The sequence below is a fragment of the Molossus molossus genome, unplaced genomic scaffold, assembly GCF_014108415.1.
Source record: "Molossus molossus isolate mMolMol1 unplaced genomic scaffold, mMolMol1.p scaffold_m16_p_21, whole genome shotgun sequence".
Taxonomy (NCBI): Eukaryota; Metazoa; Chordata; class Mammalia; order Chiroptera; family Molossidae; genus Molossus; species Molossus molossus.
This window is the reverse complement of record NW_023425357.1, coordinates 35,481,853-35,501,415: the sequence shown is the minus strand read 5'-3', so window position 1 is coordinate 35,501,415 and position 19,563 is coordinate 35,481,853. Positions and strand designations below refer to the sequence as shown.

Below are 19,563 nucleotides of genomic sequence, written 5' to 3'. Positions count from 1 at the left end.
AGTGGTTGAATTGTCAACCCCATGCACCAAGAGGTCTCCAGTTCTATTCCCAGTCAGGGCACACGTACAGGTTGTAGGCCAAATCCCCATTTGGGGCATGCAAGAGGCAGACCAATCAATGTTCTCTTTCATTGATGTTTCTATCTCTCTCTCTCTCTCTCTCCCTCTCTAAAATCAATAAAGAAAAATTTTTTTAAAATATATTTTTATTCATTTTTTAAAGAGAGAGGAAAGGAGAGAGATAGAAACATTGATGTGAGAGACAGACATTGATTGCTGCCTTCTACATCCCCGGGGATCTAGCCCACAACCGTGCATGTGCCCTGATCGGGAATCAAACTGGGACCTCTCAGTCCATGGGACGTCACTCATTCCACTGAGCCACATTGGCCAGGCCCAGTGGTTGTTATTTTGAAATGTACTTTTTTAGACACTGCTTATAACTTTTATAATTTTATGCATATTAGTCAGTATAAATTGTTGATATTTTCCTGTAATAGTACATTAATTACTTTTAATCTTTGCTCTGTTTGTGGTTCTAGATTGGTTCATTCTGGCTCTGGATGTCGATCACCCTCCCTTGGTTCTGACCTTACATTTGCTACCAGGACAGGCTCTCGGCAGGGCATTGAGATGCATCTCTTCAGGGTGGAGACACATCGGGATCTGTCGACCTGGACCAGGATACTTGTTCAGGGTTGTCATGCTGCTGCTGAGCTCATCAAGGAGGTGTCTCTAGGTATGGATCCTGGCATTTCATTTCTAATAGTAATTAAAGGGAACTGTTGTTATACATAAAGTAAAAACCATTGTCATGTGTACCAGACTTTAAAATGTGCTGAAATGGCAGCTTAAAGTGATAATGATGGGAAGAAACCTGTTTTTTTTTTTTGTTTCAATAGCAAAGGTTTTCTGAGCCAGTACATAGCTCTGAACACATCATAAAACCCTCTGTACCAAACGGCAGTTTGTTTTGTTTGTTTGTTTTTCTTTCTTTCTTTCTTTAAATCTTCACCCGACGATATGTTTCTATTTATCTTCAGATAGAGTGGGAGGGAGTGGGGGAGAGAGAGAGGGAGAGAGAGAAAAATATCAATGCAAGAGAGACACATTGACTGGTCGCCTCCTGCATGATCCGAACCAGGTCCAGGGATGAACCGCAACTGAGGTACATGCCCTTGACCAGAATCAAACCCACAACTCATTGGTCTGTGGGCTGGTGCTCTAACCACTGAGCAAAACCGGCCAGGGCCCAGATGGCAGTTTTACTGTTCATCATTTTAAGTCATATGATAATATAAGGACTCATTTACCAAGTAGTAGATGCATTAACCCTCTAGTTGAGATTTGGAATATAAGATATGGATAGATACCCTTAAAATAAGAGCATCTGGCAAAGCTTATGGTTGCAGAAAAGTAATTTGAAATAGGAGTTTATCTTCAAAAGTTTGAAGATCTGCGCCCAATATTACTGAAATAAATTCTCAACCTGGGGGAGGCGACCCCTTTGGGGGTTGAACGACCCTTTCACAGGGGTCGCCTAAGACATAACAGTAGCAAAATTACAGTTATGAAATAGCAACGAAAATAATTTTATGGTTGGGGGTCACCACAGCATGAGCAACTGTAATAAAGGGTCACAGCATTAGGAAGGTTGAGAGCCAAGGAATTAATTCTGATGTTCTCTTCCTATTCTTGAAGCGCCCTCTTGTGGCTTGTCTATGTGAATTGGGATATGGTTTTATGTATACGTATAGAGTAAGTTTGTGCATGTGTTAGGTACCATATATATGTATAGATGTTTCCAGATTGCTTTTTTTTTTTTTAATAGGAACAGAACAGTAAAAATTAACATACAATTACAGTTTCTAATATAGTTTGGATTACTTTAAATGTTTTGGTTATAAGTTAGTTTACTTAATTTTGCTTCTTTTATCTATGATTTTATTTTATAAACCTAGTTTTACAGAATTTATATAAAAAGAGAAAATGTTTCAAGAGCAGAATGTCTTGTGATTTGTCTTTCTTTCTGTTGCTTTTTGAAAGTGAGGGAGCTCCATAGTTTGAGAACTGTATGGGGAGCATTTCTATGGGTCATCATCTAACATTGGAACGGGGACAGAGTTTTTTTTGTTTTGTTTTGTTTTGAATGTAATAAAAAATTTTTGACGCCCTGGCTGGTTTGCCTCAGCAGTTAGAATGTCAGCCCGCGGACCAAAGAGTTTCAGTTTTGATTCCAGTCAAGGGCACGTAGCTTGGTTGCAATTGAATCCCTAGCCCTAGTTGGGGTTGTACAGGAGGCAATCAATCGATGTGCCTCTCTCACATCAATATTTCTCTCTATCTCCCTCCTACTCTATCTGAAAATCAGTGGAAAAATATACTCAGATCAGGATTAAAAAAACAAAAAATGCTTTTATTGATTTTTTTGGAGAAAGAGGAAGGGAGTGAATGATAGAAACATCAATGTGAAAGAGAAACATCTATTGGCTGCTTCCTGCATGCCCCCTACTGGGGAATACAGTCCACATCCCAGGCATATGCCCTGACCAGGAATTAAACTGGGACCTCTCAGTCCATGAGATGGACGTCATTCAATCCACTGAGCCACACCGGCTGGGCAAGAGAGTTTTTTAATGTTGTCAGACGATGCAAATCTTCATCTGTTTAGGACCAGCTTCATATTTCCTTCACAGCCACAATGATGATTCAAGCAGTAACACCAGTGACTAGTAAGAACCCACTGTGGATTTTCACCAAAGCTACCACATCCACACTGTCTTCCTCATTTGTCTATCTTCTGTCTGTTTTCTCTGTGGAGTGGTTGGTCACCACATTAAGGACTATGTGGCTCTGGTTTTCTTCTTGACCACAGAATGTGCTTTCCGGGATGGGCCAGTCATCAGTGTGAAGGTCCGTGATGCTCTGTGTTCCCATGAGGAGCCTCTGTGTTCCTGTGAAGAGCTCATCAGACTCTTCACTGGCATCTGGGGTCATCATATCTTCTCCAAGGATCCAGAAAGATATGCTTCCCAAATAATGAGTACAACTTGGATTTTTAACATTCTTTAGTTTTAGGTTGTTTCTTTGGTGTCTGGCAGCTAAACTGCACATTGTAGGAAATCAAAATCTGTCTAGTCCATGGCTTACAGTTGTTTAAATAGAGATGGCTTAAGGAGAGGGAGAATAGGGACGGGCTGGTTCCTTATATTTTTAAGTAGACAAAAGAAAAATTTTTAGGTAATTTTGAACTTTTTTGTTCTCATTCATAGCTGTATTTTAATATTACCTTGGTAATACTTTCATTTTCACAATTCGGGTCAACTGGTGTACTGTAACTGTTAATCACTTACTCAGTATGTAGACCTGTGTCAGATATATTAAACTGGCTAAACATAAACCACTTTGATGAAAGTCAGTTTCTTTAAAATGTGTGTGTGTGTGTGCACATACTCGTGTATGTACACTTAGTTTATTAGGTGTTATGTGTATGCTTAGTGTGCACATACACTTTCACATATATACACACATATGCACATAAGACAAGCAAGTCCTTCAGATACATGTCAGCACTTTCTGTTCCATTGTTAGGAGAGTCAGAAGGGGTCATTGAAAACTATAATTGTGGCACATTGTATCACATATCCAGATATTCATGGCCTAAAGAAAGTTAGATAGTTGACAAAAAATCACTTAAGCTCTATTTTCTTGTCTCTTATGTGTTTTGGTTATAGATGATTCATTTAGAAAAATTTCAGTGACTACCTACAAGATTTGACTAGTGAATGTAATACATGATCTTCATAATGTTCATTTAGTTTTAAGCCTCTATTAGATTAGATTATAAGGCCTTTTTTCTTTTTTTTTTTTTTAATCTTTATTGTTGAATGTATTACAGATGTTCCTCATTTTTCCCCCATTGACCCCCACCTCCCCATTCCTGTCCCCCCTTCCGCCTTTTCCCACACTATTGTCTGTGTCCATGGGTTATGCTTATAAGTTCTTTGGTTTATTTCTCCCCCCCCCCCCCCCAACCCCTTTCCCTTTGAGGTTTGTCAGTCTAGCAATGAATTTGTACTTCTTAATCCCCTCACCTATTTCACCCATTCTCCCAACCCCCCTCTCATCTGGCAACCAACAAAATGTTCTCTGTATTTATGAGAATGTTTCTGCTCTGCCTGTTCATTTTGTTTGTGGATTCCATTGTCAATAGATATGTATTCATTGCCATTTTGTTTGTTCATATATTTTATCTTTTTCTTCAAAAAGACCCTTCATCATATCATATAACAACGGTTTGGTGGTGATGAACTCCTTTAGCTTTTTCTTGTCTGGGAAATTCTTTACATGGCCATCGATTCTAAATGACAGCTTTGCAGGATAGAGTAATCTTGGTTGTAGGTTCTTGCTTTTCATCACTCTGAATATTTCTTGCCACTCCCTTCTGGCCTGCAAAGTTTCTTTTGAGAAATCAGCTTACAGCCTTATGGGAACTCCCTTGTAGGGAACTAACGGCTTTTCTCTTGCTGCTTTTAAGATTCTCTCTTTGTCTTGAACCTTTTGCATTTTGATGATGATGTGTCTTAGTGTGGGCCTCTTGGGGTTCATCTTGTTTGGGACTCTGTGCTTCCTGGACTTGTATGTCTGTTTCCTTCACCAAGTTAGGAAAGTTTTCTGCCATTATTGTTTCAAATAGGTTTTCAATTTCTTGTTCTCTCTCTTCTCCTTCTGGCACCCCCAAGATGCGAATGTTGGCACACTTGAAGTTGTCCCAGAGGCTCCTTACACTATCCTCATTTTTTTGGATTCTTTTTTTTTTGCTGTTCTGATTGGGTGTTTTTTGCTTCTTTATAATCCAAATCAATGGTTTGCTTCTTGGATTTACGTACTCTACTATTGAATCTATGTCAATTATTCTTTATTTCAGTTAATGCCCCCTTCATTTCTGACTGTGCATCCATAATTTGGTCCCTTTTTTATTCTCTTGAGGCCCTCACTAAGTTCATTGAGCATCCTTATAAGCAGTATTTTGAACTCAGTATCTGTTAGGTTGCTTATCTCCATTTCGCTTAATTATTTTCTTGGGGTCTTTTTCTGTTCTTTCATTTAGGACCTGTTTCTTTGTCTCCTCATTTTGGCTGCCTCCCTGTGTTTGTTTCTGTGTATTACTTAACAAGCGGTATGGGGCTAGCTGAGACCAGATGCTGCTCGTTTGAAAGAATTTAGGAAAAACCTGAAGCAGGAGCCAAGACAGGCCAATCCTATGGTTAAGCAAGTGCCAACAGCTTGGGTGGGCCTGAAAGTTGGGTGGGGCGGGCCTCAGGGAGTCACCAGGGCGGGGCTACCAGTGTGAGCCAGGTTGCTGGAGTCCCAGATATGGCGACTGTCTGCCGCCCCAGGGCAGGGCTCACCAAAGGAACAAAGGCCTCTGACAGCACACCTGTCCAGGAGAAAGCCCCCTCTCCAGCCCTGCTCCAGTGCCAAACAGCTCAGTTCTTCCCTGTATGTCTCTGGTGCCCCTCAAGCTGCCTCTCCTCCAAGCTTAGAGGGAGTGAGTCCGATAAGTCCGTGCACGGGCCCTTTAAGGAGCTGCCTGGGGCTCCAGCCGCGTCAGCCTCCCTGAGCCTCAGTTCCCGATGGTTTTTTCAGCCAGAAGTTATGGGGGCTTCTCTTCCTGGCACTGGAACCCTGAGTAGGCGTCTGGTATGGGATGGGTACCCCTCAGTCCTCAGGGAGGACCCTCCCAGCCGAGGTGTCCTCCTGATTTTTATCCGCCACACGTGGGTGTGGGACCAGCCCATCTGCCTCCGCCCCTCCTACCAGTTTCAATGTGGCTGCTGCTTTAATTCCGTAGTTGTAGGACTTCTGTTCAGCTCGATTTCAGGCGGTTTTGAATGATGGTTGTTCTGTAGTTTAGTTGTAACTTTGATGTGGTTGTGGGAGGACGCGATACCACGTTTACCTACCCGCCATCTTGACCGGAAGTCTCAGGACTTTTTTCTTTTTTTTTTTAATCCTCACCCGAGGACATTTTTCCATTTTTTGTACAGATAGAGTGGGAGGGAGAGAGAGGAAGAGATAGAGAGAGAGAAACATCGATGTGAAAGGGACACATTGAGTGGCCGCCACCGCACGACCAACCAGGGCCGGGGACACACTGCAACCGAAGTACGTGCCCTTAGCGGGAACTGAACCCGGGTCTCTCTGGACCGCAGGCCGACGCTCTAACCGCTGAGCCAAACCAGCCAGGGCAGGACTTTTTTCTTTTAGCAAAGATGAACTTCAAGATGACTAAGCAGAGAATGCAATTAACTCCCTTAGGTCCATAAAACCATTTCCATTAGTCATAGGGATTGAAAATATGAAAATACATATATGTGTGTAGTTTTTTGAACTTAGTAAGTATGCTTTTAAAAGGTTTAATGTCATTATACCAATTATCCAAGCTATTAAAGTTTTTAAATCATGCAGGAACTTCATGAAGATGCTCTATATTTCTATAACTTTGGTGATATGTACTAAGAAGTCATAGATATAGGTAGGAATTGCATTAATAAATATGCAGAAAATCTGCAAGAGGAGAAGGAATATGGGCATTTAAAAGTATTTATGTTTGCCCTGGCCAATTTGGCTCAGCGGATAGAGCATCAGCCTGCAGACCAATGAGTCACGGGTTCGATTCTGGTCAAGGGCACGTACCACAGATGCGGTTCGTCCCCAGCCCTGGTTGAGTTGTGTAGGAGGTAACCAGTCGATGTGGCTCTATCACATTGATGTTTCTCTCTGTCTCTCTCTCCCCTGCTCCCACTCTATCTGGTGATAAATAGAAAAATATCCTCAGGTGAGGAATAAAAACAAAAACTAAATAAATGAATGAATAAATAAAAGGATTTATGTTGTCCTGGCTGGTGTGGCTCAGTGGTTGAGCATCGATCCTTGCACCAAGAGTGCCAGTTTGATTCCCAGCCAGGGCACATGCCCAGGTTATGAGCCAGATCCCCAGTAGGGAGCATGTAAGAGGTGGCCAATTGATGTTCTCTCTCATCAATGTTTCTATCTCTCCCTTCCTTTCTCTCTAAAATCAATAAAGGAAAAACAAATTAAATAAATAAATAAAAGTATGTTGTTAGCATTATGTAAGGAAAGAGTTTGCTGTAACCATGTTATTTACAGTTTTATAGAAATTCTCTTGAATACCTTTTTATTCATGTACTCAGAAAATATTAAGTGTATTCTCTGTGCTTTTGACTATACTAAAATAAATAAGGTAGGAATAGCCTCTGCCTTTGAAGTAGGAAGGACAGAAAGAGAAGAACAGTAGGTATATATTAAGGTTGTTAGAAGTCATAAATAAGATACATGTTATATAACCCTAACACACAACCCTGTAAGGCAAATTTTATTACCTCCATTTTCAAGATGCAGGAACTAGGGGTAGTGTGGCTGGGACTTGAATTCGAGACTTCAAAACAGTGCCTCAAGCGCCTGCATTTACCTCTCTAAATGACTCATTCTTATGGCCAAGTTAAACTCCTGAAAGGCATATACATTATTGGTTTTTCTTAATTCATTAAATCAATAAATGTTTACTGAGTATGTTATTAGTTACAAAGCTCTTCTTGGTAATGACAGAAATAAAAATAAATAAAACTTTTCTCATGCTTTTGACCAAATAGCTATAAGAAAGGAATGTAGTGTCATGTTTTCCTTTGTAACCCTGTGTATGATTAGCCTGATGATTATACTTGATGGACTGGCTTTTCTTATGTGCAGTAATGGATAGTGTTGCCTCAGTCTTTGATAGAGTCATGAGCAGTCAGACCAGGTTGAACCTGTGAAACTCACTTCCTCTGAGTTGTTCTGAATGCCCAGAGGAGCCCACATGGCCCTGCAGCTGCTAAAGGGTCTTGCTGGAAACACTGGAGTCCCCAGAGCCCTCCTCCCAAGTAACTGGCACCAGAGCAGCAGAAACAGGATTTGCAGGATAGAATTTCTTTGACATCAGAGTCTTAGTCCTTCATGATACACTGCTAACTACCAGCAGTTAGAAAGACACAAAATAGAAAACACAAGTTGTATTTACTAGTATTCATCTTGGTGTGACACTAATAGATTTATTATTAATTAATGAGCTTTTTATTCTCTTAGCTTAAAATTTATTTATTTTTTTTACTATTAAGGGAGCTGCTTTAATATGTGTCATTACACTCAACAGTATCCTTGTGGTTTGAAAAAGCCAATGTCCCATCCACTTAGCAGATTGTGAAGCTGTAGCCAGAGCAGTAGAAGGAAAACCAGGGCGGGTGATGACAGTAAGTGTCACGGAAGCCAAAGGAAGAGTATTCAAGAAGAGGAATAACCAGTAGGGTTAAATGTATCAGTTGAATGATTTAGGTTGCAATTAACAGAAAATGCCCTCTCAAAATAGATTAAACATTAAAGAAATGTATTCCCTTACATAAAAGAGAGGAACAAGAGTAAAAGGAGGGCGGTGTGGTGTTTTCTCTTCCCAATCACAGTTTTCAGTCAGAGCCCATTTGGTTCATATGCACACCCTGGACCAACGCCAATCACCAGGTGAAAGCCAGGTTGACTGGCCCAGGGGCTATCTACCCTTGAAGTTGAGGTCACTCTTCTCTGAAATACATTAGGAGAAAGTAGAAACCTGAATAAAATTGGGGTTTGGCTGTAAAGTAAGAATGGAGATAGAGAAGCTAGGTAGATAGCCAACAATGAGCACTGCAAGTATCAAGTAAGATGAGGGCTGAAGAAGCAGGTTGGATTTAGCAATATGGAGATAATTGGTGCCCTTAAGAGAGACTCTTGGGGGCGTGATGGCACACTGCAGAGGGCTGAAGATTGAATGGGGGAAGAGGGTGAAATGTAGGTAAACTGAGTGTAGACAGCTCTTTCCACAAGTTTTTCTGTGAAGAGGAGAGGAGACTGATAAAAAGAGGAAGGTAAGGAGTTGAGTAGAGGTGTTTCTTTTAATGAGAGAGACTTTGAACATTTTAAAAAATTAATGGAGGGATCTGGTTTAGAGGGAAATGTTGAAAATGGCAAGAGGAAAAAGGAATAATCAGTCTTGTACAGTTTCTGAGAAGGTAGGAGTGGACCAGATCCAAAGCACAAGGGGGGCTTGGCCTTAGCCTAGAAGAGGAAGAGATGGGAGAGGGGAGAGGCTGGGTGGAGCTGTATATCCACATCTTAGCTGTTGAAGTGGGCATTGCCTTTTCTCCTGAGTAATGTGTGCTGTGGACGTTTCTGGCTTTTACTTCATCCCTAACTTCAAGTGCAATTACAGGCTACTTTTATATTGTTTGACTTTTTAAAGTTATATCTTGTATAACAGGGGGGAATTTTTTTTTTTTTTTTGGCCTAGGAAGCCATTAGTTAGTTTCATACACCAAAACCATCACTGTAAAGAATTTTACAATATCATATTACTGAAAAGCTGGGAGAAATAGCAGACTTTTAGTTAGGATTTCCTGTGAAAGTCAAGGGCCAAAAATAATGGATTTTACCAGGGCCTAAATATTGACCCTCTTGTCTGAATCCCAATGTCTTTTATTTGCCTGATTAAATAAGATTAGCATAATTATCAGGAATTGTACCCAAAAACATGTATTAATGCTTCAGATCAGTGGTTTTCAACTCCAACTTCACAGTGGGATAACCTGGAAAGCTTTTTAATCATTTTGAGACCCAAGTTCTACCTACATAGGTTTTAATTCAGTTGACAAGGGCATTAAAAGGTCCACAGATTGCCCTGGCCCAGTTTGGCTCAGCGGTTAGAGCGTCGGCCTGCGGTCCGGAGAGACCCGGGTTCGGTTCCTGCTAAGGGCACGTACTTCGGTTGTAGTTTGATCCTGGCCCTGGTTGGTCGTGCGGGTGGCAGCCACTCGATGTGTCCCTTCACGTCGATGTTTCTCTCTCTCTCTTCCTCTCTCTCTCTTCCTCTCTCTCCCTCCCACTCTATCTGTACAAAAAATGGAAAAATATCCTCGGGTGAGGATAAAAAAAAAAAAAAAAAAGAAAAAAAAAAAAAAAAGGTCCACAGATTATCTGAACCGTTAATGGTTTGAGAACCACTACTTCAGATTATCAAAATAAATTCAATTAAAAGTTAAAAAAGAAATTAAGCCCTGGCCAGTTTGGCTAAGCAGTTAGAGCGTCAGCCTATGGTCCAGAGAAACCCTGGTTCAGTTCCCACTAGGGGGCGCATACCTCGGTTGCAGTTGGGTTGTGTGGTTGGCAGCCACTCGATGTGTACCTTTCACATCGATGTCTGTCTCTCTCTCTCTCTCTCTCTCTCTCTCTCTCTCTCTCCCTCTCTCTCTCTCCTTCTCCCTCTCTCTCTCTCCCACTCTATCTGAACAAAAAATGGAAAAATGTCCTCAAGTGAGGATTAAAAAAAATTAAAAATAAACAAATATATACAATTCTGAATATACTAAAACCATTGAGCTGTGTACTTGAAATGGGTGAATTGTAGAGTGTGTGAATTATATAGCAATAAAGCTATTATTAAAAAATAAATCAGCCCTGGCCAGTTTACTCAGTGGTTAGAGCATCAGCCTGTGGTCCAGAGAGACCTGGGTTCAGTTTCCGCTAAGGGCATGTACCTTGGTTGCAGTTTGTCCCCAGCCCTGGTTGGTTGTGTGGGTGGCAGCCACTCGATGTGTCCCTTTCACGTCGATGTTTCTCTCTCTCCCTCTCCCTTCCTCTCTCTAAAATAAATAAAGAAAAAATATTTAAATAAATAAATAAATCAGTATAGCCCTGGCCAGTTTGGCTCAGCAGTTAGAGCATCAGCCCTCGGACCAAAGAGTCTCAGGTTTGATTCCGGTCAAGGACATGTACCTTGGTTGCAGTTCAGTCCCCGGTCCTGGTTAGGGTCATGTGGGAGGCAACTGATCAATGTATCTCTCTCACATCAATGCTTTTCTCTCTCTCCCTCCCACTCTATCTGAAGATAAATGGAAAAACATCCTCAGGTGAGGATTTAAAAAAATAAATAAATCAGTATAAGAATTGAAACCTTGAAAGTAAAGTCAGAATTTTCAAGTACAGTGATTCATGATACAGGGAGAGTCTCATCAGAGAACTGTGTTTAGAATGATTGAGCTTGGATGAGTACATATGGTAAACTTAGGATTCCTGGTTTAATGTGGTTGGTCTGCACATAGGTCTTGCTCCCCTACTATCTCTCACCCTATCCCTGGTCACCACCTTGCTCTTGACCCCTACCCCAGTTTGTGGGTGGTATTGAAGTAGGTCTCAGGGAGGAGATGACTCTTAGACAAGAAATGAGGATGTCTCTTTTGCATATTACTCGGTAATAAAATTTCCCCCAAAAGCTTATTATTTTAATTTTTAGATGAGTTAAAAGGTTATGATTAATTTTGATGTATAGTACACACTCAGCAAACTGGCCATTGTTATACTTTTTATTATCACTTAAGATTCAACTGAAATAGCACCTCTATTAAGGCTTTTTCAATTCCCCAGAGTCAATCTACACCCCTCTCTTCTATCCTTTCACAGTGTTTTGTTCATCTTTCTGTTACAGCACTTACTTCATTCTTCTGCATCTAGATTTCCTTTTCTTTCTCTCACACTAGTCTGAACAGAACCATCTTTTATTCATTTCTGTATCTCCTAGCACCTAACACAATGTCTGGCACATATATTCTTAAAACAATCCAGTATAGATTGGTTGTGATTACCCATCTGTCTTCCCAGCTGCCCAGTGAGAGCAGAGAATTTAGAAATACATCAATAGGCCTGGCCAGTGTGGCTCAGTGGTTGGGCGTCAACCCATACACCAAGAGGTCACCGGTTCGATTCCCGATTGGGACACATGCCTGTGTTGTGGGCCAGGTCCCCATTGGGGGACATGTGGGGGATGGCCGGAATATGTTCTCTTTCATTGATGTTTCTATCTCTCTCTCCTTCTCCCTTCCTCTCTCTCTAAAATCAATAAAGAAAAATTTTTTTAATATATAAAAATACATGAATAAATGAAATAATGAACAATCAATGAAGTAAAACATAATCACAATTTCACTGGACAGTTACTCTTCATGTATGTTTTCTAATTATTCTGGGTCCAGGCTCCTAAGTTGTTTAGCTTTATCTTCAGCTCTGCCGTCCATCAACCCACATTGTACCCTACAGAAGGAACACAAAGCACCCACTGCTGAGTGCTGAGTGCTTATCTCCCTCCATTGGTTACCTCAAAAACTGTAGTTTGTAGTTTTCTCTATCTTTTAAACTTCAGTATATGATATCCTGTGATTGTCCTTGAATTATATTTCTGATTAATAACTGTTAAGCAAAATGAGTATATTAAATTTTTTTACTGACTTATCTATAAATTGAGGTGGATAGTAGTTTTATAGTCATCTGAAAGGATTTTAGTTGAATCAGGACATCGGGATGGTTATAAAAGCCACCTGGACCAGCTCAGAATTTTGCTGATAATTAATCTCAGATCCAGTCCTATCAGAACAAGGCACCTTGTCACAGGTGCCTGCCCTATACATGTACACATATGTATGCATGTGTGCCTGAGCTCTCCCTCTCCTCCCTCCCTCCTCTCTTCTCTCTCTATCCTCTCTGTCTCTCTCCTCTCTCTCTCTCTCTCTCCCCCTCTCTGCCTTCTTTCTCTCTCTCCCTCTTTGTTTCTCTCTTTCTCTGTCTCTTTTTAAATCATCATCAGAGATTTATTTATCTTTGGTTTATTACTCCTGAGACCCTCTAAGGGTGAGGTGTGTCAGGTACTTAATCAACGTCGCCTAACTGTTTTTCTCTACTATTTAGGGAGAAACCATTTAGTTAAGACTATTAGGCACAACAATTTTATTATTTTTTTTAATCCTCACCCAACGATATTTTTCCATTGATTTTCAGATAGAGTGGGAGGGAGGGAGAGAGAGAGAGAGAGAGAGAGAGACATTGATGTGAGAGAGACACATCAATTCTGTTGCCTCCTGAACGACCCCAACCAGGGTCAGTGATCAAACTGCAGTGAGGTACAAGCCCTTGACTGGAATCAAACCAGAAACTCTTTGGTTCGCGGGTCAGTGCTATAACCCACACAAACACTGATGGTTTCTTTCCTTTCCTTCTCTCCTAAGGGGAAACAACCCTGAACAGAACATTTTAAGAAATCTCTTGCATGACAAGTTTGTTGAGGCTTTAATGGCTTGCCTTTGCTAGCTGTGATTGCAGATCTTTCCCCACTGGGGCAGAAATACTTGCCCCCCTGCATTACACCTTCTTCAGCCAGTGCTGCAAGGACTTGGGCAGATCTTTGTGCTTTGAGCTTCTCTTTTCTAGACTAGAACGACCCCTCTCTTCTCATCAGACTTCAACACCCTTGACTATGCTATAGTTTCAGGGATGTTAACAGAATAAAATTCTCATGAAAACTCTACCCTGGTTGCCTTAATTTGGATCTGTCTGTTCTTTTTCCAAACCCCTCAGCCATTCATTTAGAGATTATTGTACTAGATTACTTCTACAGGTTCATTTTATCCATGTTCTTCCCCAAGATTTCTTTTCTGAAGGTAACTAATATATAAAGTCCATTGTCTCAAATCTCTCTTCTTTGAGTAGTGCTAAGAAGAGACACTGCCAGTATTTATGTTATTTGTTTTCCTTATTTCCTAAATACATCAGCTGCCTTGACCAATTGAATGTTTTTGCACATCCAGTGAAAGAACTGGTTTGAGTGTGAGCACTTGTTTGTTTGGGAACCATTCTTTTTGTTTAAACTGACAAAGCATACTCGACTCTGACCCTTGAAGTGGTTTTAAGGTCAGCCCTCAAAGGCTGTGTTCATTCCCAGGCCTCAGACAGAGGGCCTCTCACATGTAGCACCTGTACTAACAACAAAACTGTACTCAAATATTAGTGAGACAGGGACTTCCCCAGTCTCGAGAGAAGACATTTGCCAGTCTTGATGATCAAAGGTTTTTGTCCTATCATTTTAAATGTATCCTTTGAATTTTATCTTGATAGGACCAATGGTACAACTTTTGCTAGGTATAGCCTTTATCTTTGATAAACATTATCTCTATCCTCTTCCCAAATACCAGCCAAATCATGTTACTGCCTCTGAAACGCACTTTTTCTCCTTTGGTTGTTTCTTCTTTGTGTCCACTTGAAGCCTTCTCCCTGTTCCTCACTGCTTATCCAGTTTGATCTTTTTTTTTTTTTTTTTTTCTTTATTGATTTTAGAGAGAGAGGAAGGGAGAAGTAGGGAGAGATAGAAACATTGATGAGAGAGAACATCGATTGACCACCTCCTGCATGGGGGATCGGGCCCACAACCTGGGCATGTGCCCTGACTGGGAATCAAACTGGCAGCCTCTTGGTGCGTGGGTCGATGTTCAACCAGTGAGCCACACTGGCTGGGCTGATCTATTCTTTAGGGCCTATCTGAAGTTCCATCTCCTCCAGGAAACCTTTCCTGGACTTTGGCCTTATTCAGTTTAGTGTTTATTCATGTTCTGTACATTCTACTTGACACAGTTAGGGAGTTCATGTTTATGCCTATTCATTTATGAGGTCCTTGAGAACAGGGACTGTGCCTCTTCTCCTGTACTACGACAGGCACAAGTATTCAGTGGATACTCACTGAATTGAACTGAATCAGATCAGATGTCAAGGAGAGTTATGGTGATTTCTTCCTTATCTCAATCAAGATGTTGACATGAGTGACCAGGACAAAACTCACTTTAGGAGGTTCCAAATAGGTTATGTATCACACATTCTTAAGAAAAGATTTTGTTTTCTTTTTGAAGTCAGAAGAATCCTTTTCCGCTTGATAACTGAAGCAGAAACTTTATTAATGTTTTGCTTATCTTCAACAGGCTGCACGTTAAATGGACAAGAGGTAAGACTCACTGTCCACTACGAAAATGGGTTCACTATCTCCAGGGAAAATGGAGCTACCAGCAGCATACTGTACCGTTATCCCTTTGAAAGGCTGAAAATGTCTGCTGATGATGGCATTAGAAATCTGTATCTGGATTTTGGTGGTCCTGAGGGAGAGCTGGTAAGAGAATTTCTGAAAAATATGTTTGTTTATTTTAAATGTTTTTATTGGTATTTTTAGAGAGAGGGGAAGGGAGAGAGAAACATCAATGGGCTGCCTCCTGCATGCCCCCTACTGGGGATCGAGCCCACAACCCGGGTATGTGCCCTGACCACAAATGGAACCAGGACCTCTCAGTCCATGGGAGGATGCTCAATCCACTGAGCCACACCGGCCAGGCAGAAAATATGTTTACTTTAATAGGTAGTCTTTTTCTTATTTATTGCTTATTACCCTCTTGTATAGAAATATTATGGACTGAGCCCTGGCCGGTTTGGCTCAGCGGTTAGAACATCCGCCTGCGGTCCGGAGAGACCCGGGTTTGGTTCCCGCTAAGGGCATGTACCTCGGTTGCGGTTTGTCCCCGGCCCTGGTTGGTCGTGCGGGTGGCAGCCACTCGATGTGTCTCTTTCACATCGATGTTTCCCTCTCTCTCTCTTCCTCTCTCTCCCTCCCACTCTATCTGTACAAAAAAATGGAAAAATGTCCTCGGATGGGGATAAAAAAAAAAAGAAGAAGAAATATTATGGACTGATACTCCATTTTTTTCCAGGAAATTATTCTTTAGTTTTTCAAGATGTGTTGGATTTGGGTTCTGTTTTTTCCTTTTCCCCACTTTAGGAAATCATTCTCTTTTTTAGAAGTTTTGTTTGAATCTTAGAAAAAATAGCCCTTTTAAGAAGTAGGCTTTTATAAAAAATAAGACGTTAAGTATTTAAACATATTAAATACTAAATAAATTCTATTCGTTGCTGTTTAGCAGTTTGTTGGGATAAGAGTTAAAGGGAATTGAGCCCTGGCCGGTGTGGCTCAGTTGGAGCAGTGTCCCACATATGGAAAGGCTGGAGTTTGATTCCTGGTCAGGGCACATACCCAGGTTGGGGGCTTGATCCCCAATTGGGGTGCGTATGAGAGGCAACTGATTGATGTTTCTTGAATCTATGTTTCTCTCTCAAATGAATGTTTCTCTTTCTCCTTTTCTCTCTCTCTATAATCAATTGAAAAAAAAAATCCTCAGGTAAGAATTTTGTTTTTTTAAAGTAATAGAGTGACTTGGTTGCTACAGAAATTTTGCTGATCAGAAAAAAAGATGCAGAGATATGTCCATACAGCCATCATTTTCTTTTTTACCTCCTTGTCCCTTTAAGGAAATAGCAACAGAAATTCATGATTCCCCTTTAGAGAACTAGAAAAGTATGTCAAGTATACTTCAGAAATCATAAATTATGATAAAAGAGTAAAACAGTGCCTTTTCTCTTTTATCAATATTGAGCCAGTAGTTCAGGTCTTATATGGGAAATCTTATGTCCATTGACACATTCACAATAGGTGTAAGTTTAGCAAACAGAATCTCAACACTTTAGAACTAAATTAAAATGTAAATGAGAGCCCTGTCCGGTTTTGCTCAGCGGTTAGAGCATCGGCCTGCAGTCCAGAGAGACCCGGGTTTGGTTCCCGCTAAGGGCACGTACCTCGGTTGCGGTTTGTCCCCGGCCCTGGTTGGGTCATGCAGGTGGCAGCCACTCGATGTGTCCCTTTCACGTCGATGTTTCTCTCTCTCCCCGCCCCCCCCTCCACTCTATCTGAACAAAAAATGGAAAAAATGTCCTTGGGTGAGGATTAAAAAATATATATATATATAAATGAGAAAACTGACTAGAAATCTTATTTTAAATGATGAATCTTGGGAAACTGTAGGTAGGCCATGGACCAAGGCTTTTCTTTTTTTTTTTTTTAATGTGTTTTTATTGACTTTTTTTTTTTTTTTTTTACTGATTTTAGAGAGAAAGTAAGGAAGAAGGAGGGAGAGAGAGAAACATTGATGAGGGAGAACATCGATTGGCCGCCTCCCGCATGCCCCCAACTGGGGATTTGGCCCACAATCTGGGCATGTGCCCTCGCTGGGAATCAAACTGGTAACCTCTTGGTGCATGGGTTGATGCTCAACCACTGAGCCACACAGGCTGGGCTTATTGGTTTGGTTTTTGTTTTGTTTTTTTTAGAGAGAGAGAGAGTAAAGGAAAGAGAAAGAAAAATATCGATGTGAGAGAGAAATATCGATCGACTGCCTCTTGCACGTACCAGTCGAGCCTGCAACCTGAACGTGTGTCCTGAATGGGAATCAAACCAGGACCTCTTAGTTCACTGAGCCACACTGTCCTAGCTGGACCAAGGCTTTTCAAATGCCTGAAGCATTAGAGAAAGTTAAATGCTTCTATTAACTTCTATTTAGCCAGTTATTAATATTAGTTGCCAGTTAGCAAGCAAGGTGTTAGATTATTATCCCTGGCTATTTATATATTTTTAATCCTTGCTTTATATTTAATATATACAGAATTTAGTGCTCTATAGCTATATATATATATATATATATATATATATATTTTTTTTTTTTTTTTTTTTTTTTGAGAGAGGGAGGGTAAGGGAGAAAGAGAAACATTGATGAGAGAGAACATCGATTGACTACCTCCTGCATGCCCCCCACTGGGGGATCCAGCCCACAAACTGGGCATGTGCCTTGACTGGGGGTTGAACCAGCGACCTCTCGGTGCATGGGTCGATGCTCAACCTCTGAGCCACACCGGCCAGGCTATAACTATATTCTTCATAAAGTTGTATTTTTTTTTAAAGACATAATTAAGCTATGTCTTATTCCTGGTCTCTGTTATCAGTGCCAATGATTGACGACCCACTTGACCCTTGCTGCCAGACCCCAGGTCTCCTGTTCTTCTGGTGCCTAGGGTCCAAATTAGAAGCCTGTGTATAGGAAGGTATAATAGCCCTCCTTACTGGCCTCAAGAGTTGTCATTCCCACCACAAATTTATGTGGGGTGTCAAAAATCATACCATATAAGGTCACTGTTCAGCTGAGCCTACTGTGGTTCTCACTCAGAAATACATATAATTCCAATTAATGGTCTCCATATAGGCTATTCCTTTCTTTTACATTCTCTGCTTTTTAGTTCTACCAGGCATGGTGTAGCCCGTTATACTACCAAGTGTATCCTAATTGTGGATGTGAAACCTCACACTGATGTTTAATTATAACGTGGAATATCTAACTTCAGAGTATGCTTTCATTTGTGGCTTTCAGTTCCCAAGAGTTTCTATAACTAAGTTCTTTTTAAAAAATAGAACATCTTGCCCTGGCAGGTTGCTCAATGGTTAGAGCATTGGCCTGTGGTCTGAAGAGACCCGGGTTCGGTTCCTGCTAAGAGCACATACCTCGGTTGCAGTTTGTCCCCAGCCCTGGTTGGGTCGTGTGGGTGGCAGTTACTCAATGTGTCTCTTTCACGTCGATGTTTCTCTCCCTCTTTCTCCCTCCCACTCTATCTGAACAAAATATCGAAAAAAAAAAAAAAAAGAAATGTCCTCAGGTGAGGATTAAAAAAAAATAGAACATCCCATCCAAATTTGTTTATTTTGCGTGTTTATTTATTAAAGCACCTGTGTGTGGTAGTGATAATTGATGTCCTCTCTCCACAGACCATGGACCTGCACTCTTGTCCAAAGCCGATTGTATTTGTGTTGCACACGTTCTTGTCGGCCAAAGTCACTCGCATGGGACTGCTTGTATGAGTAGCAGAAAATCAGAAAAGAACCTTGAATGTCACAAGTATTTCCATCTCAAAAAAGAAAAAAAAAAGCACAAAATGAAAGCTCTTTCCTTTCTCCTCCAGCACAGTGCCTTGATGAGGACCTGCAAATCACTGCTGACCATAACCATGTTTAAAGAAGAGCCTGCCTTTCACAAGCTACCTTGGCCAGAATTTCTAGGACTCTAATAAGCTCCAAAATGAAGCTGTTGATTTATTGTTGGTTTCCTAATGTGGTTTCTAAGTAATTTGGTTTAAGTCTCCTATTAAGAAGGGTGGCTCATTGTTTTTCTTTTTGGATGTAGTCAAATATCCAAGAAGTTGATTTTTTTCTTCTTCCTGTAGCATTTCAGACTTTGCTTTGATCTCTTGCTTAAGATGTTTATCTCTTCCCAGGTGCTAGTTTTCAGCAGCTATGCTTCTTGGTCATTCTAGATAGGTTGTACATTGTGTTGGAGTTGACTGTCCTCACTTGCTCATTCCACCCCAGGAAGTCCTTGAGCTGTATCACCAAACCATTCTTCCATCTGTCCTGGCTCTGGCTACATCCTACCCTGGCCATCACATCCCACTGTGTCACAAGCTTTGCCACCCCTAAGTGCTAACTTTAGGACTTAGAACTTGCGAAATTTGATTTGCCTTGCCTTCCACTCCCTTTCTTGTGGTGACCAAATTGAAAAGCAAGTTGGAAACCACTGCTTTGAAAGAAAAGTTTAACTCGTTTGAGGGTTTTCTGATTTTATCTTTGGTAGGAGCCAGGGAATGTGGTAAGATTTATTTTAAAAGAAAATCCTCATTTTATTTTTTTCATGTCCTTATAATTGATATATACTTTAATGAGAAAATCCTCATTTTATCCTA

The 19,563-nt window shown here is 40.9% G+C and overlaps 1 protein-coding gene across 1 annotated transcript in view; it reads left to right on the top strand.

Annotated features, from left to right (window-relative positions):
• SNTB2 (syntrophin beta 2) overlaps positions 1-18,741 on the top strand; it is a 118,621-nt gene extending 99,880 nt beyond the window's left edge. Inside the window, exons 5-7 of the mRNA XM_036273837.1 lie at positions 543-739; positions 14,883-15,067; positions 18,593-18,741. Coding sequence (XP_036129730.1) covers positions 543-739; positions 14,883-15,067; positions 18,593-18,685 — 475 coding nt within the window. The 3' untranslated portion in view covers positions 18,686-18,741. The remainder of the gene's footprint in view (positions 1-542; positions 740-14,882; positions 15,068-18,592) is intronic.
• Positions 18,742-19,563: the final 822 nt, after the last annotated feature.